The sequence below is a fragment of the Aspergillus aculeatinus genome (genome assembly GCF_003184765.1).
Source record: "Aspergillus aculeatinus CBS 121060 unplaced genomic scaffold BO66scaffold_16, whole genome shotgun sequence".
NCBI lineage: Eukaryota > Fungi > Ascomycota > Eurotiomycetes > Eurotiales > Aspergillaceae > Aspergillus > Aspergillus aculeatinus.
Window position 1 is genome coordinate 71,143 of NW_020291485.1, and position 27,247 is coordinate 98,389.

Sequence of the window (27,247 nt, forward strand, 5' to 3'; positions counted from 1 at the left end):
ATTGGGTAAGTTGCTCTAGGTTGATACCCAACCTTTTGGCTTCCCCTCTCTTCACCGAGTTACCTTTTTACCTTGATTGCTCACTTTCTATAGAGAGCACTGGTCTTTGGTGGTCTGCGCCCGGCTTTCCTCCTCTCCGCACTCCGTCCCTCTTGAGAACGTTCCGGAGAGCAATCTTGTATCTTAGCCTGTTGGCAACGCTTTCGCGTGCACATCCTGCCTCAACCTGCATGGCTCTATTCTTCACGGTCAGCGAGTGCAACTAAAGCTCGCGCTCCACAGTAAGCTCATATCTTTGGTACCTCTAGACTTTCCCGGCTTCCCCTCTTCATTCCGGTGATCTTATCTGATGGTTCATCACTTTACTGACCGACCCGTGGGATACACAATCCAGGCCGATTTTCATCCACGATCCCTACCTTATTCCGACCCTTACTGCTATAACTGCCCCTAATTCCTCCCCAGGCCCGGGTTACGGCCATACCCCGCAACCATGTTGGAGGGTTTGGTTGCCAACTTACTCAATCGCTTTCTGGGAATTTACGTCAAGAATTTCGATGCCAAGCAGCTAAATATCGGCATCTGGTCTGGCGATGTCAAACTCCACAACCTGGAGCTCCGGCGCGAAGCTCTTGACCAGCTTCATCTCCCCCTCAACGTCGTCGAAGGCCATGTTGGACAGCTCACTCTCTCCATTCCCTGGTCGAATCTCCGAGGCAAACCCGTCCGAGTCGACATCCAGGATGTGTTCCTCCTCGCGGCCCCTAAGGAGGATGCAGACTACGACCCCGAGGAGGAAGAGAGGCGGGCGCATGCCCTCAAGATGGATAAGATCGAGAGTGCGGAGATGCTAAAGGAGCGCAACTCTGAGGGCATGAGCCAGGAGGAGCAGCGCCGAAACCAGAGTTTCACCCAGAGCTTGGTGACTGCTGTCGTCGACAATCTCCAGATCTCCATCAAGAATGTCCACTTCCGTTACGAGGATTCGATTGCTTCGCCCTCCCATCCATTTGCCGTCGGTGTGACTCTGAAGGAACTGAGTGCCGTTAGTACCGATTCAGAGTGGAACCCAACCTTTATCCAGTCCAGTTCCGGCACAACCCACAAGTTGGCCATCTTGGGCGCTCTGGCCGTGTACTGGAACACCGATGCAGAACTTCTGGGTACGGGACGCGGTTCCGACGTGGGCGCCGAAGCTCAAGGAATTGAGCATGCAGAGTTGCTTGAGAAGCTTAGGGCTGGCATCGATAATCAAGACAGCGCTCAGTTCATGCTTCGTCCTGTCAGTGGGCGTGCGGGCTTGGAGCTGGACAAATCGGGCAAGCATGACAGACCATCCCTAAAGGCGAGGCTTTTGTTCGATGAGCTGAGCTTTGTCCTCGATGACAATCAATACCGTGATGCTTTGATGCTTGTGGATCTGTTCCATTACTTCATTCGTCATCAAGAATACAAGAAGCTTCAGCCCAAATGTCGACCCAAGGAGGACCCCAGGGCATGGCTGAGATTCGCCGGAGAGGCCGTGCTCAGCAAAATCCATGATCGCAACAGGCGCTGGACCTGGGAATACCAGAAAGAGCGAAGAGATGATCGCGTAACGTATATAGATCTGTTCAAGAAACAGAAGCGAGAAGGAACCCTCACCGGGCCAGATGCGGAGAAATTTGACCAGCTTCAGAGGAAGTTGAGCTACGAAGATATCCGCTTCTGGCGGTCACTGGCACGAAACCAACTGCGGAAGGAGAACATCGGCGTTAAGAAACCGGCGCAACAGCAGACATGGGGTGAATGGTTCTGGGGCGCAAAGAAAGAACAGTCGGAGGAGACCGCAATGACTGAAGAACAACGGCAGGAGCTGTATAACGCAATCGACTGGGACGAGAAAAAGGCGATCGCGGAAAGTGTCGACGTCCCGAGAGAATGGGTCAAGCTCCAGGTCAATGCCGGCTTGAAGGCTGGTAGCTTCACACTGAAACGGGATCCTCACGGGAGGGCAGATGAAGTCATGAAACTGGTGTTTGACAACTTCCGAGCTAAAGCTCTGCAACGGCCTGACTCGTTCTTCATTGATGTCAACCTTGGTGGATTGAGAGTGTACGACGGCACGACCCCAGGAAGCCTCTTTCCGCAGATCGTCAAGGTCAAAGACTCTCTCCCCGAACCCAAACACCGCCTGTCCCAAGCGTCGGGTGACGAAGAATTAGACTCCGAAGCAGACGATGATATTTCTGCATATCAAGACAGCTTATTCCATTTGCAGCTTGAGCAGAACCCTCTCGAAAGCGACGCGGACTCAGTTGTCAAGGTCAAGATGAAGAGTATCGAAGTCATCTACAATCCTACGTTCGTCGTTGAGATTGCCAAATTCTTTGAGCCACCGGAGCGACATATGGAGTCTATTGGGGCTCTTCTGGATACTGCGGGTGCTACCGTTGAAGGCATCCGGCAGCAAACGCGAGCAGGTCTGGAATTTGCCCTGGAAGAGCACAAGAAGGTAGATGCACAGTTCGACATCCACGCGCCCCTGATCATCGTTCCTGAGAGTATCACACAAGAAAGCTCTCTTTGTCTAATTCTGGACGCTGGTCACATCAGTGTCAACAGCGAATTGGTTGACAGACAGACTATGAAAGACCTTCAATCAAAACAGAAGCGACAATATGAGGAGGGCGATTACAAGGAACTCGAGCATCTACTCTATGACCGGTTCCTACTGAAACTCGACTCAACCCAAGTCCTTATTGGTCCCGGCATTGACATCACAAAGTCACAACTTAGCTCTGATGTCGAGTCGCGCAATCTGCATATCATTGACCGCATTAATGTTGATTTCGTTCTGGAGATGTGCATTGTCCCCAAGGTCACTGAACTCACGAGGACTCGTATCTCCGGTCACCTCCCTGAGCTACATGCTTCGATGTCTGACAAGAAATACAAGGGTCTGATGAAACTCATTGACATTGCCATTCCACGCTTCAATGATGATGGCGACTCAAAGAGGACGGAAGGCCAAGCGAAAGAGGCGCCTGCGACTGCCACCAGAGCTAGATCGGCTTCTTTCCAGCCATCTAACCCAAGAGAGCTGCCTGTTGTTGACGAGACAGATAACGAGTCGGATGATGAAAGCATGCAGAAGAGCATTGACAAGCCTATGAACATTCATCGTCGCGATTTTGAATTCAAATTTACGGTGGGTTGTTTGCGAGGCTCATTGTTCCGCTCCGACCCGAATGATCAATTACGCGACCACCTGCTCGTTGAATTGGTCGCCGAAGGCTTTGCTTTAGACTTCTACATGCGACCCTTCGACATGGTTGCGGAGGTCGTTCTAAAGTCCTTGAGTGTGGATGACTACATCGAAGAAAACCCAGTCCCGGAGTTTAAGAGAATCATATCGTCTAAAGGCTTTGATGCCGACGAGAACAAAGATCTCTTCCACCTCAAGTTTGTCAAAGTCAACCCGGATTCTCCTGAATTCCATTCCACGTACGAAGGTGTCGCAATGAATCTTGACACATCGGTATCAACCATCAATCTCGTCGTTACTAGGAAGACACTCCTGACACTTTTGGACTTTATCCTGCTCACATTCACGAGCCCGGACCAAGCAAACAACCAGGTAACTCAGACAGATGACAGTAATCAAGAGCTCGCGGCCGCGAATGAACACAATCAACAGACTGGCAAAATTCGCATTAAAGCCAACATGAAGAGTATCGCCCTCATCCTCAACAACGATGGCGTCAGACTTGCTACGCTCAGTCTAAACACTGCCGATGTCGGTATAAATCTCGTGGGCGGCTCGATGTTGATTCAGTCGCGTATCGGAAGCCTGACCCTTATTGACGACGTCAATACTGGTGCATCGGAAAGCTCAGATCTCCGCAGGCTCCTCACCATTGAGGGTGACAACTTCGCAGACTTCAAGTATGAGACCTTCGATCCAGAAAGTGCGGACTATCCCGGGTATGACTCGGAAGTTTTCCTGAGGTCAGGGTCAATGAAGATCAATTTCGTAGAAGAGCCCTATCGCAAAATCATCAACTTCCTCGTGAAATTCGGAAAAATGCAGGCCATTTTCAATGCAGCCCGACAGGCTGCGGCGAATCAGGCCAACCAACTTCAAGAGAACGCTTCCCGGATGCGATTTGATGTTGTGGTAATGACGCCCATCCTGGTCTTCCCCAGCTCGATGACAGAGAGTGGTGTGCATGATACAATCACTGCACACTTGGGTGAAATATACGCCAAAAACACCTTTGTTCCTCTGGACGAAGCCAAGGACAGTTCTGCTGTAAATCTGATCTCCTCTGGTGTGCGAAATATTCGTTTAACATCCAAGTTCCATTATGGTGAGGATACTGTAGAGGAGCTTGAGATGATCCAGAAAGTGAATCTTGATTTCAGTATCTGCTATCTTGAGCACCAACATGATAACCCGCGTCCAGATATTGAGATCGAAGGGTCTATGTCACCGATCAATCTCCGGATCTCGCAGAAGCAGTTCAAGTTCTTGTTGGACCTTTCGAAGACGGTCCCGAGCGCCTTCGCTACTGACAGCGAACAACAAGAGCTGGAGGCCTTGGAAGCACTTCCTTCGTCAGTAACAGAGTCCTCTAGAGAGGCCGAGTCCGAACGGATTGAGCGAAGCCTTTCGCGAGAGCGACTGTCCCAGGAAGATGTTAAACATGAAACCTGGGTTCGATTGGATATGGTCTTCAAGGTGGACAGTGTCGGGTTAGAGCTTATCCTGGCCGCCGACGATGCGCCAGTCGGTCGCTTGGAGGATTCTAGCCTATCCAAGTTCTCACTCAACGACACCAAAGTCAAATTGCGTATGCTGACGGATGGATCCTTGGAGTCGGAGCTCTTAATCCACTCTCTCTCTATCCGGGATAGTCGCAACCAGGACACGAACAAGTTCAGAAAGATCATGTCCTTGATCAATAACGATGTTCAGCAGCAGTTCATGGCCAGCGTCTCAATGTCACCAGGCCCGAAGAAGCACTTGATCGCCATGCTTACCATTGACAGCCCGCGAATTATCCTGGCTTTGGACTACCTGTCTGCTCTGCAGTCGTTCGCAAACTCAGCTTTTGCCTCCGAAGAACCAGTGGTTGAAGAGGAGAGCGATGAAACGCCCGAGGAATCAGAGCCCAGAACCAGCACCGCCGAAAGTGACGACGCATCTATTAATGCCCTGTCAACTGAAGATGCGCCACTTTCTGCTTCTGCAGAACAGATGACCGTCTCTTTCAGGGTAAACCTCGTTGATGCGCAGGTGATCACGATTGCGAATCCCGCTATCGCACACACCGAAGCTATTGTCTTGGGAACTAAACAGCTACTCTTCTCTCATCAGAACGTTTCAACGCTGCAGATTAGTAAAGTGGGCATGTTCCTATGTCGCATGGACAAGTTCGAAACGAGTAGGCTTCGGATCCTGGACGATTTCACCCTAGAGGTGTCCGTGGACAGTCGTGCGCAAGAGAAGGGCTCTTCGCTTACCTCCATCAATGCTCATATAGAACCTCTGGTCTTGCGCCTTTCACTCCGTGACATTCTGATGGCAATACAGATTGTCAACAAGGCTTCTGAGATGAGAGCTCAAAGAATGCAACCGGTTGAGACCGGCGAAGTGAAGAGCATACCTGAGGCGAAGAGCATCAGGCCCAAATCTTCGAGGCGGCAATCTTCCGGCAGACCATCTTCATCCGCCATGGTTTCAAGAAATCGACGTCGATCGAGTGCGGCAGCAGATCAGCCGCGAAGAGCCTCAAGCCCTGAACGCTCAGCAATTCTCAAGCGCGAAGAGCTAAATGCTCAAGTCGACGGGCTCAGAGTCATTCTTATCGGCGATCTCCATGACCTTCCATTGCTCGATTGGAGTGTTAAGAAGTTTAATGTTGATGTCCGCGACTGGTCCACAACACTGAATGCCGATACGAGCTTTGACACCTTCGTCAACGTGTACAACTTCTCGAAATCTGCATGGGAGCCTCTGATTGAACCATGGCAGTTGGGATTCCACGTGGCTAGGGAGATCAATCCCGAGATCTTCTCAATAGACGCATATTCTCATAAAACGATGGAGCTCACTCTTACATCTGCCACCATTGCTTTGGCGTCGAAGTCATTCCAGTTCCTTTCCACGGATGAGGATGTTCTTTCAAAACCGAGAGGTGCGGATGCACCCTACCGGATCCGCAACCATACTGGTTTCGATCTACATGTCTGGGCTGATATCGGTGCTGATGAGGATGGACCGGCTGCTAGATTGGCTGACGGTGAGGAGTACCCTTGGCGTTTCGAAGACTCGACTTCCATGCGTGAGACGCTTGCACCTGAGGGGCATGCCGGGCTTGTTGGCATCAAGCTCGAGGGAAGTGGATTTGAAAGCGTGAACCGGATCCCGGTTGTCAGGGAAGGTGAAATCCTCTACAGCTTGAAGCCCAAGAAGGATGGTGTCCTTCATCGACTCCTGGTGGAGGTCAAGTTAGGCACCGACAATGTGAAGTATATCACCTTCCGCTCGCCGCTGGTTGTCGAAAACAGCACGCAGATCCCTGTTGAGCTGGGCGTCTTCAATCCCCAAGAAGGCCATTTGCTCAAGATCGAGAAAATCCTTCCTGGAGAGTCGCGACCTGCACCGGTCGGGGCAGCTTACATGCATTCTCTTGTGATCCGCCCCGATCAAGGGTTCGGATACGACTGGTCAAATGAGCAGCTCCACTGGAAAGACCTACTACGTCGTCCGACTCGGACTATTAAGTGCCTGAGTGAAGGCGGGCAGCAGTCACCTCCCTTTTATTTCCAGATGCACGCTAGCTACAATGATCGGGACTCTCTCACGGGCGTCTATCCTTACATGAGGATCAAGATCTTCGCGCCTGTCGAGATTCAGAACCTTCTTCCTTACGATTTCAAGTATCGCATTTACGACAAGAACACAAGAAAGGACTGGACGAATTTCCTGCGCAAGGGTGGGGTTAGCCCTGTTCATGTCGTTGAGCTCTCTCACCTATTGCTACTCAGCGTTGACCTGGAGGATACGGTGTTCAAGCAAAGTGACTTTGCAATTATCAATGGCAACTCTCAAGATTTCAAGAGGGAGCATACCTTGTCCCTGAAGGATGAGCGAGGTATCCAGCTGAGATTGAAACTCCACTATTTCAGAGTTCCCGACAGTGGTGGTGCCTTTAAGGTCTCTGTCTACAGCCCGTACCTCATCTTGAACAAGACTGGTTTGCCCATGGAAATCCAGAGCAAGGCTTTCCTGCAATCGGCCCGATCGGCTGCTGGGCAAGGATTGAGGGCCGATTCTAGGAATGGCGGACGTACGCTCCCATACATGTATTCCTACCATACGGATGATCAGAAGAACCGGTCTATTCTGCGAATAGGTGACTCCGCGTGGAGTAAGCCCCAGAGTTTTGAGGCCATTGGAAGCACGTTTGAGGTCATTCTCCCAGACCAACATGGCAAATCCGAATTCCATTCCGGGGTTTCTGTCGCCGAGGGCGAGGGCAAATACAAGATGACCAAAGTCGTGACAATCGCACCCCGGTTTGTTCTGAAGAACAAGTTGAGTGAAGACATTCTGGTCCGTGAGCCTGGCTCATCGAACGTTCTCAATCTCAAGAGTGGCGAGCTTGTACCTCTCCATTTCTTGCGCCAGGTTGCGGAGAAACAGCTCTGCCTGTGCTTCCCGGGCGTCAATAACCAGTGGTCCTCTCCTTTCAACATCGCGGACATTGGAACGGTGCATGTCAAACTGGCAAAAGCCCAACAGCGTCAGAAACTCATCAAAGTCGACGTGGTCATGGAAGGTGCAACGCTCTTCATCCATTTCAGCTTTGAGACTCGGAACTGGCCATTCTCTATGCGGAATGAGAGCGAGATGGAATTCATCTTCTATCAAGCTGTGAGTACTTTGGATTGATATTCAGAAAGCTCCTCTGCTAACTAAGTTGAAGAATCCGAACGTCGAAGAAGACGAGGAAGACAGAACGAATGGCTGGCGACCGATACGTTACCGACTCCCTCCGCGCAGCATCATGCCTTACGCCTGGGACTATCCGGCAACCAAGAACAAGTCTCTCGTACTGACGTGCAAGGGCAAAGAAAGGCATATTAGGCTTGCAGAGATTGGTAATCTGATCCCCATGAGAATCCCGCCCACTCAATATGGCGAGACTCAGAAGATTATCGATATCAACATCGTTGCCGACGGCCCAACTCAGACTTTGATGTTGTCCAACTTCAAGCAGTCTAAGAGTATGTACAAGCAGAAAGACAGGGGACAGGCATCCCAGAGCAGTTTGAGCACCGGCTTTGAGGTCAAGGAACTTGACTCGGATGTCAACTTCAAGGCTCAACTTCGCCTGGGAGGAATCGGCATCTCTCTCATCAACCAGAACCTCAAGGAATTGCTGTATCTGACATTCCGCGAGATTGACATCAAGTTCCGGGAGTCAAGAATCTACCAGACCTTGAATACCACCATCAAATGGATCCAGATCGACAACCAATTGTATGGTGGTATTTTCCCAATCTTGCTCTACCCCAGTGTGGTCCCCAAGACCGGCAAGGAAATGGAGGCACACCCGATCTTCCACACAATGGTGACTCGTGTGAAGGATGACTCTTATGGTGTACTTTATATCAAGTATGCCACGGTTCTCGTGCAGCAGATGACCCTGGAGCTTGACGAGGACTTCATCTTTGCAATGTTGGACTTCGTTAAGGTACCTGGTGCTTCGTGGTCGGAAGAACATGAGGGCAAGCTCTGTGATGAGGATTTGAATATCCCAGAACCGCAAACGGAAGGCACTGTTTCAGACGTGTACTTCGAGCTACTCCACCTGCAGCCAATGCAACTCGATATCTCCTTCATGCGTACTGAGCGCGTGAATGCTGAGGACACCATGCAGCCATCCAATCCTCTGATGTTCTTTGTGCATGTCATGACTATGTCGATGGGCAATGTGAACGACGCACCGATCCGACTCAACGCGCTTATGCTAGAAAATGCCCGTGTCTCTCTCGGGGTTCTTGTCAGTAATATCCAGAGTCACTACACCCAGGAGTTCTTACGACAGGTGCACGTGGTTCTGGGGTCGGCTGATTTCTTGGGCAATCCCGTCGGATTATTCAACAATGTCAGCTCTGGAGTGGCTGCCATCTTCTACGAGCCTTACCAGGGTCTTGTTATGACCGATCGACCTCAAGAGCTGGGCATTGGCATCGCGAAGGGTGCGACCAGCTTTGTGAAGAAGTCTGTCTTTGGTTTCTCTGACAGCATGGCCAAGCTCACCGGAAGTATGTCCAAGGGTCTAGCCGCCGCCACCCTAGACAAAGAGTTCCAAGATCAGCGACGAATGTCCAAGTCGCGAAACCGACCAAAGCACGCTCTATATGGTATTACTGCTGGTGGCAATGCCTTCGCAACGAGTCTGGCAAGCGGCATCGGAGGCCTCGCACGCCACCCTCTCCAGGGTGCCGAAAAGGAAGGCATCCAAGGTTTCTTCAAGGGTGTCGGAAAGGGTGTTCTCGGCCTAGCCACGAAACCCGCTATCGGCGCCTTTGATCTTGCATCAAGTATGTATGCCCATCAGTTCGACATGTGTTGATACTAACATGCGTGTAGACCTTGCCGAGGGTGTCCGTAACACCACCACCGTTTTCGACGCGGAAGGCCTTGATCGTGTTCGCCTCACACGCTTCATTGGCACCGACGGCATCGTCCGGCCGTACTCGCAGCGCGAAGCGCTTGGGCAGTTCTGGCTCAAGACGGCCGATGACGGCAAATTCTTCAACGAGGACTACATCGCGCACCTTGAGCTTCCGGGTCGAGACATGCTGGTCATGTTGACCTACGACCGGATCATCCTCGTGCGCACGAAGAAGCTCCGCACGGAATGGGATATGCGCCTGAAGGACATCCAGACCATTTCCAAAGAGCGGACTGGAATGAGCATAACTCTCAAGGGTGGTGCTAATGGTCCATTCATCCCGGTTCAGGACGAGAGTTCGCGGAACTGGCTCTATCGGCAAATTGCTGTTGGTAAGTGATGATCTGAGGTGTGTTTGCTACGTACAGGGCTGATTCCGATGTAGCTGTGAACGCTTTCAATGAGAAGTACAATGCCCGTGGGTAGACTCGACTGGCTGTGAGAGCCCACTGGGGTAATTGTAATGGAGGACAGAAGCTGTGTGTTGGAGACTGATAATTACCTGTTTATGGTGGGGCAGAGTGGATACAATTTGCTCCAAGCTGGATCTCATCTTAGTCGAGATCTTTTGGAGTAGTGAAGCCAGCGATATGACCCTGCAATTGAAGTCTGAAATGGATGACGTGTTGATGTTTTGGTTTTTCTGCTCTTGCAATTAAAGCGACTGTACATATTCATATTCTTTTTTCTTTTTTTTTCCTTTCCCCCCCCCCGTATCTTTCACGTTCGCTTGACTGAGACTTTTCCTTTGACCATGCGCTAGTTGCAAGCTCCCTTTTTTAATGCATCTTTCTTTACGAGCGGTATTGAATTGATGATCCCTACCCTACCGATTAGGAAGGTAGATTGAAAGAGGAGAAACTCAGGTTAGCTTCATGTTACCTCAATGTTACCATCGATAGAAACTCTGTGCTGTGGATCCTGTACTCCACCGTGGTGAACGTTTAGCTATCAAAAACAAGTCGATAAGACAGTTCTCGTCAAAAGTTACCTCAATTGGTTAAGATTTTCCAGGACGACTTAGGATACGAAGCTGTGATTTTGGTAGCGACTCTAGCGAGCCAGCAGGCTAGAGATGGATCCATCTCCATCTAGAATTCTAGACTGGTACATGACAGGTACGTCCACTGATACTTGGCTGTCATATACTTCCGGTGTCTCTTACCAGATCTCTTACCAGTACCATGCATGTCGTACAAGGTTCAACCTTGTGTGACGGTAATTGATTGATGGACTGACTGACTGACTGACTTGATACAGACTTCTCCTGGACATGCTAACACCTGCACCATACCATGCAGTCACAGCGTCATTGATGTAGGATGGCGACAGCAACCATCTTTCACCGCAGACAATTCTCGCTGTTCTTCCTTTGGGTCTGGTAAGTTTCAGTTCTGGGAGGGGCACCGGACTCCCTGACCAACTTCATCTCCGACGCTGAAAAGCTGCTAACCCCGTCGTGGCTGAAACTTTTCCAGTTTGGTGCATCTGGCAGGCCTCTACTTTTTCACCAAAGGTTTTCTGCTGACCCGCCAGATCCTGGAGGCCAAAAGCACCTGCGATGAGTCTCCGAGAGCTCTCTGGCCTCCCGCCCACAGAGATGTTGGTGGTTGTTGGCTCCGGCCAACCTTCAAGAAAGCTGTCATTCTGATCATTGACGCGCTGCGCTACGACTTCACCATCCCCTACTCTCCTTCCATCCAAGCAGCGGAAGAAAAGCCATACCATCATGCCCTCACCGTCCTGCACACCCTCGCAAGCGAGAGACCGCGCAACGCCCTCCTCCTCCCCTTTCTCGCTGACCCCCCGACCACCACCCTCCAACGCCTCAAAGCTCTGACCACAGGCACTCTCCCGACCTTCATCGAAGCCGGCTCCAACTTCGCTGGTTCTGCCCTCACTGAAGACAACCTTCTCGACCAGCTCCTCTCGGTTCCCTCATCGTCCTCTCCCTCATCCAGTACCCCGCGAACCAATCCACACTCCGATCACAATCCTAAGCAACGGCGTCTCGTCCACCTCGGCGACGACACCTGGCTCAAACTCTACCCGGACCATTTCCTCCCACACCTCTCCCACCCCTTCCCCTCCTTCGTCGTCGAAGACCTCCACACCGTCGACACCGGCGTCACCACCCACCTGCTTCCCCTCCTGCGCAATGACACCCTCCGCTGCGAATGGGACGTGATCATCGGCCACTTTCTGGGGGTCGACCACGTCGGCCACCGGTTCGGGGCCGCGCATCCGCTCATGCGGAATAAACTCCAGCAGATGGATGCGGTGGTGCGCGAGGTGGTGACGGCTCTAGACGATGCTGACGAGGAGACCCTTTTGGTCGTCATGGGGGACCATGGGATGGATGAGAATGGCAATCATGGCGGGGAGACACTGGAGGAGGTTCTAGCTGCTGTGTGGTTATATTCACCTCGGACGTTTGTGGGGAGAAGGGTCAGTGATGGTGGTGATCACCATCATCACAATGGTGAGGAGGGAGCAGCGGTGCCCCAGGTGGATATCGTTTCGACGCTGGCGCTGCTGCTTGGGGTGCCGATTCCGTTCAATAACCTTGGGAGGCCTATTGAAGAGGTGTTTGCTTTCGGCTCCGGAGGATGCGATAAACAGGAAGAGAAGATAGATTGGGAACGGTTGGTGAGAGCGAATGCGCTAGCTGCTGCACAGATGGAGCGGTTTCACGCCGAGTACACGAGGCTTTATGGGAGTCATAGGGGTGGTGTTGAGGTCCGCATTGAAAGTTTTGTTCAGGGTGATATAGATTTCGGGGACGAGGGCTCGTTGCAGCGGGCTTATCGGGGGTTGAGGGAATACCAGGCGGAGATGTTGAGGGGATACCGGCGGGTTTGGGCGCAGTTCAACGTCTTGAATATGGTCGAGGGGATGGTGATTCTGCTGCTGTGTGTTGTTGCAATGGTCTGCGCTCTCGTTGATGGGTCTTGCTTCGGTGGGCCGGGAATCAAGTCGAAGGCGACAATGGCTGGGAGCGTGGTGGGTGTTTTGGCTGCAGCGGCTCACTTCGTCTATGCAGACCCTGCATATCACGTCGTCGAGAGTCTCATCTTAGGCGCTACCATAGCCAGTCTGACCGGTTTGATCGCCGGGGCTGACTGCAATGCTGTGCGCCGGTGCTGGCAACCCAAATTCAACATTGGGAAGCTGCAGGCCATGTTGTTTCCGCTGGCTCTCGCGGCTGGCTTCGCATCAAACTCGTACACCATCTGGGAAGATGAGATCCTGCTGTTCTTCCTCTCCAGCTTCGGGATCTGCACATTGGCCTCTGCCACCCACCCAACCTCTTCCGTCGTGTTCCTGCTGCTAACCCGCCTCGCCTCCTATAGCCGCCTGTGTCGAGAAGAACAACTGCCCTCGTGCCGGACCACCTTCTACCCACTCGAGAACTATGTCCCCTGGCGTATCCTCGCCCCATTTCTGACTGTCTTCGTTATACTTTCGGCAAACAGACACTTGAGAGATAGATTCAAGCACACATGGAACACACCTTACATTGCTGCACTCTTTCTCCACATTCCGTTCTGGACACTTCAGACAGCCAGCGAGCAGGGCTGGCTCTCCAACATCATCACAGACTACACCTCCAAGACTATATGCATAGTGATCGCTCGAATCGTGCTGCTCGCCAGTATACTTGGCCTTGGATCCGTCTTGCTGTCCTCTCATCACTACGATAAACCACACATTCTCACCACTGCCATCTTGCTAGTATGTATCCTGGTGAGTCCCCCCACCAGCGGTGTTCTGCTTGCATGCCTCTACTCCCAACTCCTCCTGCTCCCACGCACTACAAGCCACCGAGTCGGACCCACCATCGCCGCTCTCCTGGGCTCATTCTACTTCTTCACGACCGGCCACAACGCCACCTTTGCCTCCATCCAGTGGAAAGCCGCGTACACTGGCTTTCGGGACGTGGTGTATCCATGGTCCCCGCTGCTGGTCGGGGTGAACACGTTCGCGGGGCCGATTCTGGCTGCGTGCGCTGTTCCTTTCTTCTTCACCCCGGTTGGCGCGTCTCCTTCGCGAGAGAGCACGGCAGCCCGCGCCCAGATGATCCTCGCACATGGTACCGCTTACACCCTCTGGGCCGCCGCCACGGCCATCTGGGCGTGTCTTCTCCGACGACATCTGATGTTGTTCGCCATCTTTTGCCCGCGGTTCCTACTGGCGGGGACGGTGATGGTGATTGTGGATGTGATTGGGTTAGTGAACTCGTTTAGAATGTAGATAGCCAGTAGTCAGCCTAAGAAAGGGCTCAACTCGAGAAGTGATTGCGCAATTTCTTCCTTGGTAGGTTAGGCTATATATAATGAATGACAGTAGTTGGAGATTCCATGATCCTTCAGTTGACGTCAACAATGATAGACCCTCTGTCCCCCCTGCCCTTCACCGGCCACAACCTCCCCTGCGTTGTTCCAGTGAGACGTTCTCCTCCGAACCTCAACCTCAACCTCCACCCTCTCACCCAATCCCCAATCTTCTCCCTCCCTCCCAGCAAGCGGCACCGCAATGCAATCACTGGCAGTAATGCACCCAACAAGCCTAGTCGTCAACCCCCGCAACCACCACAAGGGGTGGTACTCGCGAGAGAAATCATCAGCATATCTTTCACCTTCATAACACCTCCTCCCCCTACACCCCCCACACCCCCCAACCCAACCCCCCAAACAACCCCGGATGAAAAACGAAAAACCTACATGATAACACCGCTGCCCCCCATGGTTCCGATGACAATTGTTCATGCACTGGTCATACCCGCGCCGACACCGCTGGGTGTTGGCCTCGTCCGCGGGTGCCGGGGCCGGCGCATCGTCGACCACCACCGCCGCAGCAGCATCAGCCGTATCCGCTTCGGCGTCGGCGTCGGCGGTCGGCGCCGCGAGCGCCAGCGAGGTGAGCAGGAGGGTGAGGGGGATGATGAACCGCATTCTGCCTTGTGTTTTTGGGGGTGAGGGTTTGGAAAGATATAGCTAAGGGGTTTGGGGTTTGTGTTGGTTGTTGTTGTTTGGTTTGTGGGCGAGAGGGAGTGATGAGGTGGTGGTGATGCTGGTGGTATTTATGTTGTTGCTTTGTGTAGCTTTCGCTTTTCGCTTTCGCTTTCGCTTTCGCTCTCTTGGAGCTTGGTGGTGTTTGTGGATGGGGAGTGGAGTGGATGGTGTCCATTTTGCGCCGAGTTGCGCGTGTCTATCTTCTGACCTGACCTGACCTGACCTTTGGTGGGGATGCGGTGCGATGCGGTGCTGATGCGATGCTGATGTTGATGGAAGTGGGATACGTTCCGATGGTGATACAATTCTCAGGGTCATCATTGGGGTTGTCTTCTCTGTCTTCGGAGAGAGGGAGAGGGAGAGAGAGAAAAATGGCATGGGTACTGGGTGGACATGGTGTTCCTATGTCGGGGTTGGTGGAGTTGGTAACGTTGACTTTGTGGGGGCCGTTTGGCTTTTTTGTGGTTTGTGCGATGGTGATGGGGGTTTGAAACTTTGGAGATGGGCTGGGCTCCGGTGGGTATTAGCTGGATAGGTACGGGACAATGTGTTGATGGGCTGTTAGGGTTAAGGGTGGGTGATATTGATGCTTGTGAGGGGAACGAGGACGAGGGTTAAGGGTAAGCTTACTTCCTTTGCCTTTGCGTGGTGTGGTGCTTGGGGCTGTAGTTCTGTTGACTTGTTGTTGATATTGATGATAGATATGATTGATCCGAGGAAGGTCTAGGAGATAGACCTCGCGGTCCAGAGACAGGGCAATCCAGTGAGATGAAAGGCACAGTATCTATACTATCTATATCCACATTCATCTCCTGGTATCAACATCTTCATTGTGGGTATGGGAAGAGTCCACACCTACAGTTCAGCGACAACAACAACAACCACCACCACCAACCCACTACAAAGTCTCGGAAGATATCCACCCCATCCCTCCCATCCCATCACTGATCTCGAGATCAAACCTCAAACTTCCAAACCATGAGGCTCGTGGAACAATCCCGCAGAAAACCCCCCTCACTACCACCACCACCGTCTCTCAGGGCCCAGGGCCCAGGGGTTCTTTTCTGCGTGATTCGACAACTTCTACCCCAGGGTCTGCGTAACCCCCGAATCATCAACCCGCCCCTCTTTGTGCAACAGTAAGCGGGAGTGAGATGCCGGAAGGGGAGTCACCATCCTCTAGTGAGGAAGTCAGGAGACCGTAGGTAGTTCTTGAACCTTCGCGCAAAGTCAATGTCGATGTCAGGGGTCGGTCTTCTTGAGTGTAGTGTAGGTAGTGTTCACTTACCTACTACTCGGTTTGAATTGAGTTTTCTCCTCGCTGGGTGAGATTCTTCGTGCACTTCGGATCTCGTGGGGTATAGTATACTCAGTAACGTACTGTACTTCAGAGAAAGTAGCGCATGTCACCGCAAGCCATCTCTATCCTCTGTAAACTCAGTACCTGGGGACATTCCAATTGGGAAAATGGTGGCCCTTGTTCTCCGCGGAGAAAGACGAACTGTGAGTTGAGATGGCGGCGGAATAGAGTCGAGTCGGTGGCGGGACGTGAAAGTCAGAATACCCCAAACGCCAAACTCCAGGTCTGGGGTCACAAAAAGTGTCAAGTTCAAATCGAGCCAGAAATGATGGATCAGATGAGGCGCGCGGGGGCGGGCGTTGTGGGCGCTGTGGGCGTCATACTTGGGGTTTTTGGCCTTTTGCCTTTTTGGGGAGGAAGTATGTACAGTACTGTATTCCAGGGCAGTTGCTGTTGGAATTGTTGATGATGGCTGTTTTGTTGGTGGTGAGGGGGATGGTCGGTTTAGGGGTGCACAGGAGGCAAAATATTCGAGTGTTGGATTGGCAGTAGGATCTGAAACCCTTTTCCCTGTCTTTTGGTTCACTCTGTGCTGTTTCTACACTCAGCTGTGATTACTGAGTACTTGGCAACAGACAGGGTTGCGGGGAAACGGTACATTGGGAGATGCTTTAGAGGTACTCGATACATGCTGAGCACAAGAAAGAGGCAGAGACGGACAGATTCAAGCGTCACACAACAGCTGTTCGCAGAGCAATTCACCCAGTCGTGCTGCTGCTGCTGCTGCTGCTGCTGCTGCCGACAGACAAGGGGGCAGGCAACAACGGGAATGGTATGATGCATGGTACTTTTCTCTTCTCGCCCATCGCCATAGCATCGATCATTATTACATCCTGTACGGAGTCTGTACATATCAGCACCTCAACCCAATTTCCCCATCATGGAGGTCTTCAGGCAGCTAGCAGCAGCAGCAGCAGCAGCATCTTCTCCGATCGCCTCGATGGGATTAGGCAAACATGGATCATGACCATACTGCGACAGGAGGATACTGTATGATCGGAGGTCTCCAATCCAATTTGCTTATTTTGGGGCTTGGATGGTGAGAGCGGGGAAAAGGGAGGAGGAAGAGTATACTTAGGTACAGTACAGTGCATGCACGCACGCACTGTGCAAGGATGGCGGATATGAGTGAGACATTGACATACGACATGTAACATCTCCGTCTCCATCGCCCATGTACAGTACAGATAGACGACGGAGGTAGTCCGCACTTGAACTATCAGAAGAGTTGGTAGGTAGTAGTCACCCAGTAGATTGATTCCCATCTTTCCCTCTGTACTCTGTCCACAGCCCCGATTGCTTCCAAGCGAGGCGCGAAGTCAGAACAGGCGGGCCCTACCGGGGTCAACAACCTCCTTCCACCCACAAACATCTGCAACGCGACCCCCTTCTTATCACTTCATCACATCTCCTTTGCCTTTGCCTTGCCTTTCTCCTTCTCCCTGACAAACTCAACAATACAGCTCTGCCGTGCCGGAGCAATACACGACTGCGGAAGACTATGGAGGACTAGGGCGATTGATGACCTTTGGCTCGTATATCTCGATCGGGAAGGCTTGGGCCGAGGCTACACTGCTCCTACTCTCGTTGCCTGATTCTCATCACAGCACAACTCCATGGCGGCTTACGGACACCAGGAGGGTAGAAAAGGGTGATGGGACAGCAAACACGGGATGAAATAGATACGTGAGACTGAGGAGAAGGGAGGCTGAGGCTTGATATTGGCGAGGGTCCATGGTCATCGATAGCGACGGAACGCCTTCTACTGACAGCACTCTGCGGCAAACAACACTTGAAAGTCTGCGCCGGTGCGATAGTGATCCGGCTGGGATCGCAATCAATAGGTGGTACGGATATTGGTAGGTATTATTTGTACGTAGCAGTCTGCTCGACAAACTCCATTGTGAATATGGAAGACCGTCCGTAACTCCTGTAGTTCGAAATTGAAATCAGTACGGAGTACGGAGTACTGGAGGGAGATTGGCGAGACGAGAAGTCCAAAACGGCTAGCTTGGTTGGCACTTTTCGACTGACATCTGCGTCATGTTCTTCGGGATCACATGGCGACACCGACCGACCGACTGACAAACTGCCAACACCCCCAAGAGTTTAGTGGAATCCTTAGGCCTCAGAACAGGGCATAAGGCATCAACAGCTTCACCTACAGAGTGAGCTAGTTCAAACACCTCCACCTCCCAATTCCCAACCATGACGAAGAGATTAGCTGTCTCACGAAGTGGAGAAGGAGGAAAAAAACCACCACCACCACCACCACTATCACCACCATCATCGCATCTGCGCCGCATCGCCATCGCTCATCGCCCGATGCGATGCCCATCGGCTGTCCCATCCGTCCACTGTTTCAATTTCCCCGCATCCGTCCCCCCCCCCTCCACAGACGCAACCAAAATTCCCAGACCAATTCGTAACAACAGGTTAGAACACGAGTGGCAGTAGGATGCAAAATACCCAGAACTTTCCCAGAAACTCCCCGAGGTATTGGTCAAGTTTACCTACCCATTTGATTTAACTTACAACCAACTTGGAAGTTAAGCTAACCTTCTCGGCCCAGTCACCCAGACTAACTTCCTCCCTCCCCTCTTTCTCGCGCTCTATCGATTTCCATCAACACGATTCCGGAGTCTAGATGCGTCCCGACACAATCCAAGTATGGCCACTGCCCCAGGAAAAAAGAAATACGAACCGTAGAAGACCCCAGAAACTAAAGAGGGTAGGTAGGTAGGCCTAGAACCTACCTCTGTGCAATGGGGTTGACTTGGGTCTATCTGTCACTTTTGTGTTGTTGATACAGGGTTGCAGTTCCCAGCTCGTAGACCCAGAAGGGGGAGGGAGGAGAGAGGGTGACTAGTGCAGTACAGCTGCTGTAGCTCAAGTTACGTTACTTATCCCGCAATAAATCAAGAGTGCAGTGCAGTGCAGTGCAATAGGGCACACCGCATCACGCTAATGGATGTTGGAATTGGCAACGGTTCAATTTGTGGTGAGGTGAGGTGAGGTGAGGTGCTACGGTTGAGTTGTTGTGGCGGCGGCGGCTGCCCCGGGATACAAGAGGTGCTGCAAGCCTGCGACTAATTCACTGATCGCATGCCTAGATAGCAGCACCAACAGTGACGGAAAGAGGAGGAGGAGGTTACCTAGTAATTCCGTTTGAACATCGGAGAGACGAAGCTAGCCAGTAAACATGGTGGGATTGGTTTAATTAACTATCTACTAGGTAACTTGCATCCTCTGGTCAACTAGCTGGAGTATCCATCCGTATAGTCCAGCGACTAAGAATACTCCCTGCCATAAGCATACTAACTACTAGGTAGTCGTCATCATCCACTTCATCCGTAAACTCTGGAAAACAATGTAACTACTTACTGTAATTACCCTAGTCTATACACTGCGACAATCCCTCTCTCTACCTTACCCATAAACCCATTTTTTAACCTACGTATGATCTCTGATCTTCATTCTTCGGCCCATTCAATCAAGACCCACGAATGAAGTGAAGTGAAGTGAAGTGACTCCCTCCCGTTAGTCTCGGACCGGCCCTCTGCTCTCCCAGAAACCAAACCAAACCAAACCAAACCCACCACCCTCTCCCCTCCCCTTCCCGGCCCCAAAACCAACTCATAAGAAAGGGGTAAAGATCACCACCCCCTCCGGGCCTCAAATCGAATCCTGTTTTCTGGTGCGTCAACTAAACCACGCGGAAACTACATCCCACTGGTTCAGAAGCATTCTTCCCTGAAATGAAATCAGGATTCCCGGGGGGGCCACTTGCGTGAACATTAGACCGTCCTAGGGTTTAGTCTCAGCTTCGACGGTCGACACATCCCCACTAGTCCTGAAGAACCGGGCCTATGATCTATCCTTCGGAGTTATTTCCCATGACTGTTCTGATAGGCTCGTTGGATCCGCACCCCCTACCTTACCTCTACCTGGCAGATAGATCGATAGAGGCGCCGCGGAAAGGCAAGATGGATAGATAGGGGTAGATGTAGCCAGGTTGTTGATACAGTTAGTAGTCTACACTACGGTAGGTAGTAAGCTAAGTTAGCTTCCCCGAATCAAGAATATCCCCCGTCACTACGGTACAGCACCACCACCACCTTGTTTTATGATCAATCTTGGATATCCCATTTTGTCTTTCACATGCGATTTTCTTGGGGCTTTGCCGCCTAGTGAGGGTCTGGAACGTTGTTTGATGTCGATTGGGGGGGTGATCAATAGGTTGATCAATAGGTTGGATTAGTGGATAGGTGGTAGATATGTGTAGATCGTGAGCGAGATACATAAACAATAGAACATTAGACAAATCGGAGGCGGGGGTGAGATGTCATGCCGGGACGGGGAATGGGGAATGGGCGAGAGCATATCGCATAGTATCTCGGTATAAGGTTCGATCGGGAGAGGCGCTCGCCACGGGTGGGTGTGTTCCCACGATGGGCTTGTGGCGCTGGCTGGCATTAGTTATTGTCCTTCGGTTATTGAAACATGACATCTCTACCAGAATTCCCCGAGGGGGTGGGAAGGAGGGAGGGTGGACATCTGACAGCCGACAACTGACAACTGACAACTGACAACTGACGGGACGGGACCCCGGGCTTAGTGCTGGGCTTCTATACATCGTGGGAAGTGGAACAGTAAGTGATGTGGTGCGGTGTGGTGTGGTCAATTCCTAATTAACTAACCAACTGAGTCTGTCGCGGCTGTTGGGGTATATGCGACTACCAAATAAAAAAAAAAAGGAAAAAAAAAAAAAAAAAAAAAAAAAACTGGGCAGGCTGCACTCTCTCTCTCTCCCGAATTCCCGCCTATCTTTCTCGCTACTACTCAGTACTACGGAGGCCCTCCGGACGCCATCTGGTGGAGCCCCGAAGCCCGCCAGCCGTTTCAGCATCCCGTCGATCCTTGGCTGACGTGGGCTGCACAGTAGTGCCAGTACAGCTGCAGACAGCTACAGACTAACAGCACCGCCGTCAAAAATAAAAAAAAAAGCTGTGACCACTCAACCAGGGGTATCACCACATCGTGCAGCCTTTGTTGCCTTCTCGGCGCTACACGGCGATTCATACTGTGGAGGACTCATATTACCCCTACCAAATCAAGCTACCGGCATCGACCGATCGTGCGAAAGACCTACCTTACCACTGGGCGACCGTCGCGCGCCGCCTCGTCACCACACTCTAGCTTCAAGGGACAGGCCATGTGGGGAGTTAAGCAATTCTTCCAAAATAAGTACATGCAGCCACATTTCCAAATCGGTGGCAATCCTCCTCCTCCTCCTCCACCACCACCACCACCACCACTCCTCTTTCGGCGGCAACTGCTCGCCATCGGGCATCAGGGCAGAAACCAGGCCATGCCGGAAATCAAATGACAACACTCTCAGAGTTCGCAACAAGGTATCAAGATAAGAACAAAAGTACGACAGAAGGCCTCCTCAAAGCCCGTCTGACGACAAACTCCCTCCCATTAGGATCAAACTTGATTTGCAACGATAGGCTTAACTGTAAAATGCTAAGATACGGGACCAGAGAAAGAGACCAAAAATAGGAACTCGTGACAACAGTCGTGGATGTCTTTGTATGAAGGGTGGAGTGGAGCCTGATATCTCGAAAAGCTCGGCAGGCGGTCCTCAACACTATGGATTTTGCCGAATGCAAAGTGATGCACCGGGCCAACCCAAGAAACGAGCCTTCACATCATCTAATGAGCGGCTAGTTTTATTTGAGCCACATCCTCTCAGCCAACACCGAGGAACCCCCAGTCAGTTCCTTCAGGCTGGCTCAGAAACCGAGTGTACTTGTATTCATCATGGTCTGAAGTTGCCGGCACAGGGGTAGACTCAACGACCGGGGCCTGACTGTAGGGCTGCTGGTACTCTGGTTGGATGTATCCATGTCGTTGGTAATCGTAACGCTGCTGCTGGTGCTGCTGGTGCTGCTGGTGCTGCTGATGCTGCTGATGCTGCTGATGCTGCTGTTGCGGGTGCGGGTGCTGCGGGACGTAGTGCATGTATAGCTGCTGTACATGAGGAATGTCAGCCGACAACGTGACCGGCACGCTGGTGGCAACCACCGGGGACTGCTCATGGATGGGCACGGACGTGATCTGTACATTCTGCTGCGGGTAGTAGTTGTGATGCGGCGGCAGCGTGGTCGTGAAGGCGAAGTGCGCCTGTGGAAGAATGTGCGGCTGCTCATGTGGCGCAGAGACGGCGACCGGCGGATGATACTCCTGGTCAGAAGCAGAGTCCTCAGATGACGTGCGGCTGCTCGCGGCCGCACCATGTGTTTTCTCATGGTGTTTAGTCAATGTAGTCTTGCGGCAGAAGCTGTCGAAGGTCAGAGGCTAGCTTTCACGGCATTCATGATTTGTACGTACCTCCTTTCACAGGTAGGCTCTTGGCAGATATAGGGACGCTTCCCGGTGTGGATCCTTCGATGACGGGCCAGACTCGATGACTAGAATGGTCAGCTTTGATGCCCGGCAAGAGGGAATGATCAGCACCACGCACATCCGAGAAAGCTTTGTCGCATCCTTCATAGTCGCACGTATGGGGCTTTTCGCCAGTATGCGTCCGCTCATGTACTGTCAGGGCACTTCGCTGGATAAAACTCTTCTTGCAGTCTTCATGATTGCAGTGGTAAGGCCGCTCGTTGGTGTGGATGCGGTAGTGCCTGCAAAGATCGGATTTGCGGTTGAAGGACTAGGCATGATCGTCAGTATATTTCGTACATCCGGTTGGCTCAGGTCATGTTTGAATGTGCACGAGCCACAGGCAGAACCAAATAGATACCTTATTGCAGCGTGGCCAAGTGCAATTAAAGTCGCGTCCACTGCCGGGTGCCATGGTCGCTGCAGGACGAATGTTTGCCGCGGCGTGAAGTGTCACGGGAGATGTGGGCCGCGATAAGGTATGTGACCGCGGCGAGGGATCGACGGGGTGATAGGTAGAAGTGAGAAGGAGGTAGATTGGTGGTCAAAGCAGGGTATGGCTAAACGTATACAGGAAGACACAGGATGGCGTTGGAGACTTTGTGGGTTAGAGAGTTGGAGAGCTTGGAGGGTAAAGTTGAAGATAAAGGAAGTGAGAGAAGAAAAGCGAGGAAGGAGGTTGAGGAGGCGAATATAGCAGGAATGTCGCAGCGAATTAAGTATGAAAGTCTGCAGCGCCGCTAACAATCATGGGCGGCGAAAGGCAAACCAGTCATTTGACAGCCAAGTCGCAGACTGAATGATGAATCAAATGGGTAAGCGCAGCGAGCAGTCCAGGCCAGCAACCTTTGAGGCTGGACTATAATAAGCTGAAGGAAGAGGAAGAGGAAGAGGAGGTAAAGTAATAGTCTCAGTTGTAGTAGGGGTGGTGGTGGTGGTGATGGTGGCCGAGTCCAGAGTAGCCGATAATAATAACAATAATAATAGTACGAGCCGTGTCCCTTTCGTATTAGAAACAACGGATCTAATGATAATTATTATCGATGACAACAGCAACCACAGAAGCGATCTCCTTGACAGAGCCCTTCCAAAAAGGCTCTTGGATTTGGACGATGTTGCAACGCGATGGTGGTACAAGGGCAGCTGCTGCAATTCTTGAATTCTGTTCTCGCCAGGTACAAGCGGACCGGCCCAGGGTGGAGGAGGGAGTGGAGTGGGGATAATTTGAAAGAGGAGCCCTGGTTGACTGGAGAGAGGCAAAGCCAGATGATAAAAAAGTAAAAGAGAGATCTGAGGTTGGGAGTCAAGAGCAAGAAATACTCTACGTAGAAAGGAGCAGCTGCACGAAGGAAAGGAAAGGAAAGGAGCTGACAGTCTGTCAGTTCCCTACAAGTACAAGCAGAACAACAACATTAGAGAGAGCTTGGCTTAGTAGTAAAGTAGTAAGTTAGCATTTAGTTAGTTTAGTTGATTTAGTTAGTGAGAGTAACTTAGTAGTCTGTTTAATATTTTATTTTTCTCCATCTAATTTATTTAGTCTTATTATTATTTCATCTCAGTCGATTTTATTTTTCATCTGTCTCTCTCTCTCTCTCTCCCACCCCCTCCCCTTCTGCATTTAATTTAGCTCAGAATTATTATTATTATTTTTTTCTTGGGGAAAGAAAAAAGAGGAAAAAAAGAAAAAAACTCTCGCGAATGCTCATGTTTCGCCTCCCCATCTCTTCGATTCTCGCCGCGTATTTTAACGCCGCATACCTCACTCACGGTACCTGGGAGGTACCTAGTCACTAGGCTTGTTGATTACATATCCATCGGTTCCCACCAGGGAACCCCCAATAAGAACCCCAATGAAAGTAACTTAGAATAGCTAGTAGCTCCGTTGGATCGACTGTCTCTCATACTTCCACCCGACCCAAGACTCCAATGAAGAAGATCGAGAGATAGCTTCGGGGGAGGTAGAGGGATTCTGCAGAAGAGCGCCAGTCAGAGAATAATAATAATAAAACAACTTGAAAACATCAACCCAATAAGTGCTCCCAACTAGCAAGGCAACGACGACCTGATTAGTCTGAAAAGCCCATACCTTATGATCGAAGTACAGAGTACTTCGTACAGACATGCAGATACTGTACCCACGGAGTACATTCCCACACCTATACACACCGAACAACGCAGGTAAGCCGTGGGGTGGGCTGTCTTCTTATGCCCACCAAGCAGTGGGCACTTTAATTTAGGAAATCCCCCTAAAATGACAGGCCGAGGAGGCGTCCACTGGGGCCCGCTGTCGCGATGCCTGGGGTAAATCACTTGCCTAAGCTGAGGTCGCTGGGAGACCCAACCTTTGAGACTAGGGGCAAAGGCAGGCTGAGTGAGTATGTGGGTGAGGTCTGTATCTGCCGTAGATTAATATTATTATTATCACTTACAAGAGCGGTTTTGCGACGAGTGCAGCAGGAACGAACACATGTCCTAGATCATTTGTGGGATAGCGACCAAGACCACGTAAGAATTGACAGAGTGCCTACGTAGTTGCTTTCTTTCTTTCTGCACCCTCAACCTACAGAACGGTCTTTCTCCAACCAGGACTAGGTTGATTTTGGGAATTGGGTGGAAAGAGAAGACCAGGACTCAGGGAGGGACTCAAGGAGAGACCGCGTGAGTGAGAGAGAGAGGGGAACACCAAAATCCCCACCGGATCCGCCTGTGCCTTAGAATGCTGAGAGGCTAGTATATAGACTCGACCAATAAACACGCCTAAGACCGCAGGCTGGCCTTGGAACAAACCCACTAGTCTGCAGATGGTTTAGCAGCCTGCATTCGAAGATGCAATCTGGACTTCAGCACTAGTATCAGATACTGTATCCCGACACTAGTAATTGGAGTCGTCGACCGCGTCTAGTAACTACGTAACATTACTTATCGATATGTAATGCTTTCCATACTTTACTTACTTACGGAGTACGTACATACTTGCTTCGCTCTGTAGTTGACATTTGCTGGATATGAATAATCTCCAGATCGCAGACTTCCAACAACCCAGACAAACGTGCTCTGGCAGTCTCGGTAGATCCCTGCACAGATCAATGGCAGATGTGAAAAACAATGGCATCCATTTTCAATAGGACTGAGGGGTTCATCGTATAACTGCAGACAATAAATGGGAGCTGGAGAAGTATCACAGCATACCTACTCACTCCAATACAGCCAGCAGTAAGTCGGGGTACAGACCGCCCCGTACCACATTACATTGGTATGCTTAGGGGGTGGTGGACCAACAACAAGCTAGGCCAAGGTGGCTCTGGAACCTGTGTACTGTACCAACTTAGACACACCACGTTACTTTCCACTCGCTGACATCAAATAACCCGTACTCCTCTGGTCCTCGTTCAATCCTGGCGGTAACTTAATAATGATACTACGCACTCCGTACATAGTAAGTTACCAAGTATGTAAGTTAATTCATCTAAACTGGTGCCAGACCATCCACACCCAAACCAAGGTCCATCGACTGCTAATCTCTGTCCCCGCGATCGAGCTGGAGTTAAATTCCATGAATGGCACTTTCGGCAGCCTACCTGTCTGGTTCTCGAGCGGAACTGACCGCCAGCAGCGCGTACCGAACAGGAAGCGACACGGGGAACAGCCGAAAGAGGGAAACGGCTGCCATAGTAAGACTTAATGACAGACCAGGCAACACCAGCCGGGAAATTATCAGCAAGGGATAAGTTAAATGTTAGCAGGCGATGCAACAATCCTCTTTCCCCCTCCCTGCCTCTGGCCAAGTATGGGGAACATTTGAAGCTAGTCCAGAGCAGCCCTCTCCCTCGAGGGATTGGTAAGGTATCAATCAATCAATCATCCATCCATCCATCCATCCATCGATTTCATCGGATGAGAGAACCGGGAGGTGGGCCACGGTTCTTCCTACGATGCCGCCCTGGTTCCTCGGTCCGGATTACTAGTATCCCCAATAACTGCTACTTGGCCCGAATAGGCAGTAGTTGTCATCGGTACTGGGATGATTCACCGTCCACCAAGAATGAACAGATGATATCTTTGGCGATGACTATTGGCTCTGTCGTAAATCTTGGGATAGGGGGGACAATCGCAAACGAGAACGCCACGGCTTACCACCGCGGCTCTAATGATGTGCTAATTCGAGGCCGTCCAGGTGAAACGCCAATGATCCTCTAACTCCGATCAGTATCATCGCATCGCATCGCATCACATCATAGGGGAGGACTTATCGTCGGTCGAGGGAGATTCCGGAGGTGCCATTTCCCCACGTGGCGGGCTTCCAAAACCATCTGCCCCCCCTCCCCGCGACGCGAGCTCCTGTGAGGACCTTGTAGTTACGGGATACTGGAGCTTTCTGATTGCTCTATGAGTCAGTCAATAGAATAGCTCGACTGACAAGCTGACAGCCTGAGTTGACCCTCCCCCACCCCTCCCAAAACAAGGGAGCAAGGACCACCTAGCAGCGGGTTGGTACAAGCTCTCATGCTCTCTCCATGCCCTAGTCGACCACCCCCTTCCCCCCGTCCCCCCGTCCCCCTTCCTTCCGCCCGTTCCACCGTGGCTATTCATCTCGGTCTGATAAGCGGAAATAAGCTATACTTACACCCGAGGCGATTCAATAGCTATGCGTCGTCGTCTGTTGACGATATTGCCATTTGCAGCAGAGT

At 51.5% G+C, this 27,247-nt stretch overlaps 6 protein-coding genes across 6 annotated transcripts; 3 read left to right on the forward strand and 3 right to left on the reverse strand.

Annotated features, from left to right (window-relative positions):
• The first annotated feature begins 9 nt into the window (after positions 1–9).
• On the forward strand, positions 10–10,634 carry BO66DRAFT_371258 (membrane morphogenesis protein VPS13). The gene is made up of 5 exons (XM_025645443.1): positions 10–281; positions 395–7,924; positions 7,977–9,600; positions 9,650–10,066; positions 10,120–10,634. The coding sequence occupies exons 2-5, from the start codon at positions 494–496 to the stop codon at positions 10,158–10,160; spliced, it is 9,513 nt and encodes a 3,170-aa protein (XP_025505312.1). The 5' UTR covers positions 10–281; positions 395–493; the 3' UTR covers positions 10,161–10,634.
• Positions 10,635–11,056: 422 nt separating this feature from the next.
• Positions 11,057–14,003, forward strand: BO66DRAFT_427779 (alkaline phosphatase-like protein; the record flags this gene model as incomplete). The annotated part of the gene is made up of 2 exons (XM_025650368.1): positions 11,057–11,115; positions 11,213–14,003. 2 exons carry the CDS (start codon positions 11,057–11,059, stop codon positions 13,986–13,988), a joined length of 2,835 nt encoding a protein of 944 aa, XP_025505313.1. The 3' UTR covers positions 13,989–14,003.
• Positions 14,004–14,817: 814 nt separating this feature from the next.
• Positions 14,818–15,820, reverse strand: BO66DRAFT_50675 (uncharacterized protein). The gene is made up of 2 exons (XM_025653351.1): positions 15,380–15,820; positions 14,818–15,255 (listed from the first exon to the last, which is right to left on the reverse strand). Exons 1-2 carry the CDS (start codon positions 15,556–15,558, stop codon positions 14,946–14,948), a joined length of 489 nt encoding a protein of 162 aa, XP_025505314.1. The 5' UTR covers positions 15,559–15,820; the 3' UTR covers positions 14,818–14,945.
• Positions 15,821–21,863: 6,043 nt separating this feature from the next.
• Positions 21,864–22,974, reverse strand: BO66DRAFT_410303 (putative C2H2 finger domain protein; the record flags this gene model as incomplete). Its single annotated transcript, XM_025649232.1, has 4 exons — positions 21,864–22,455; positions 22,506–22,585; positions 22,639–22,830; positions 22,921–22,974. The coding sequence occupies 4 exons, from the start codon at positions 22,972–22,974 to the stop codon at positions 21,864–21,866; spliced, it is 918 nt and encodes a 305-aa protein (XP_025505315.1).
• A 1,147-nt stretch (positions 22,975–24,121) lies between these two features.
• BO66DRAFT_390719 (uncharacterized protein) lies at positions 24,122–24,928 on the reverse strand. Its single transcript, XM_025647088.1, has one exon. The coding sequence runs from the start codon at positions 24,679–24,681 to the stop codon at positions 24,430–24,432; it is 252 nt and encodes an 83-aa protein (XP_025505316.1). The 5' UTR covers positions 24,682–24,928; the 3' UTR covers positions 24,122–24,429.
• Positions 24,929–26,011: 1,083 nt separating this feature from the next.
• On the forward strand, positions 26,012–26,870 carry BO66DRAFT_50751 (uncharacterized protein). The gene has a single exon (XM_025653352.1). The coding sequence runs from the start codon at positions 26,241–26,243 to the stop codon at positions 26,754–26,756; it is 516 nt and encodes a 171-aa protein (XP_025505317.1). The 5' UTR covers positions 26,012–26,240; the 3' UTR covers positions 26,757–26,870.
• The last annotated feature ends 377 nt before the right edge of the window (positions 26,871–27,247 follow it).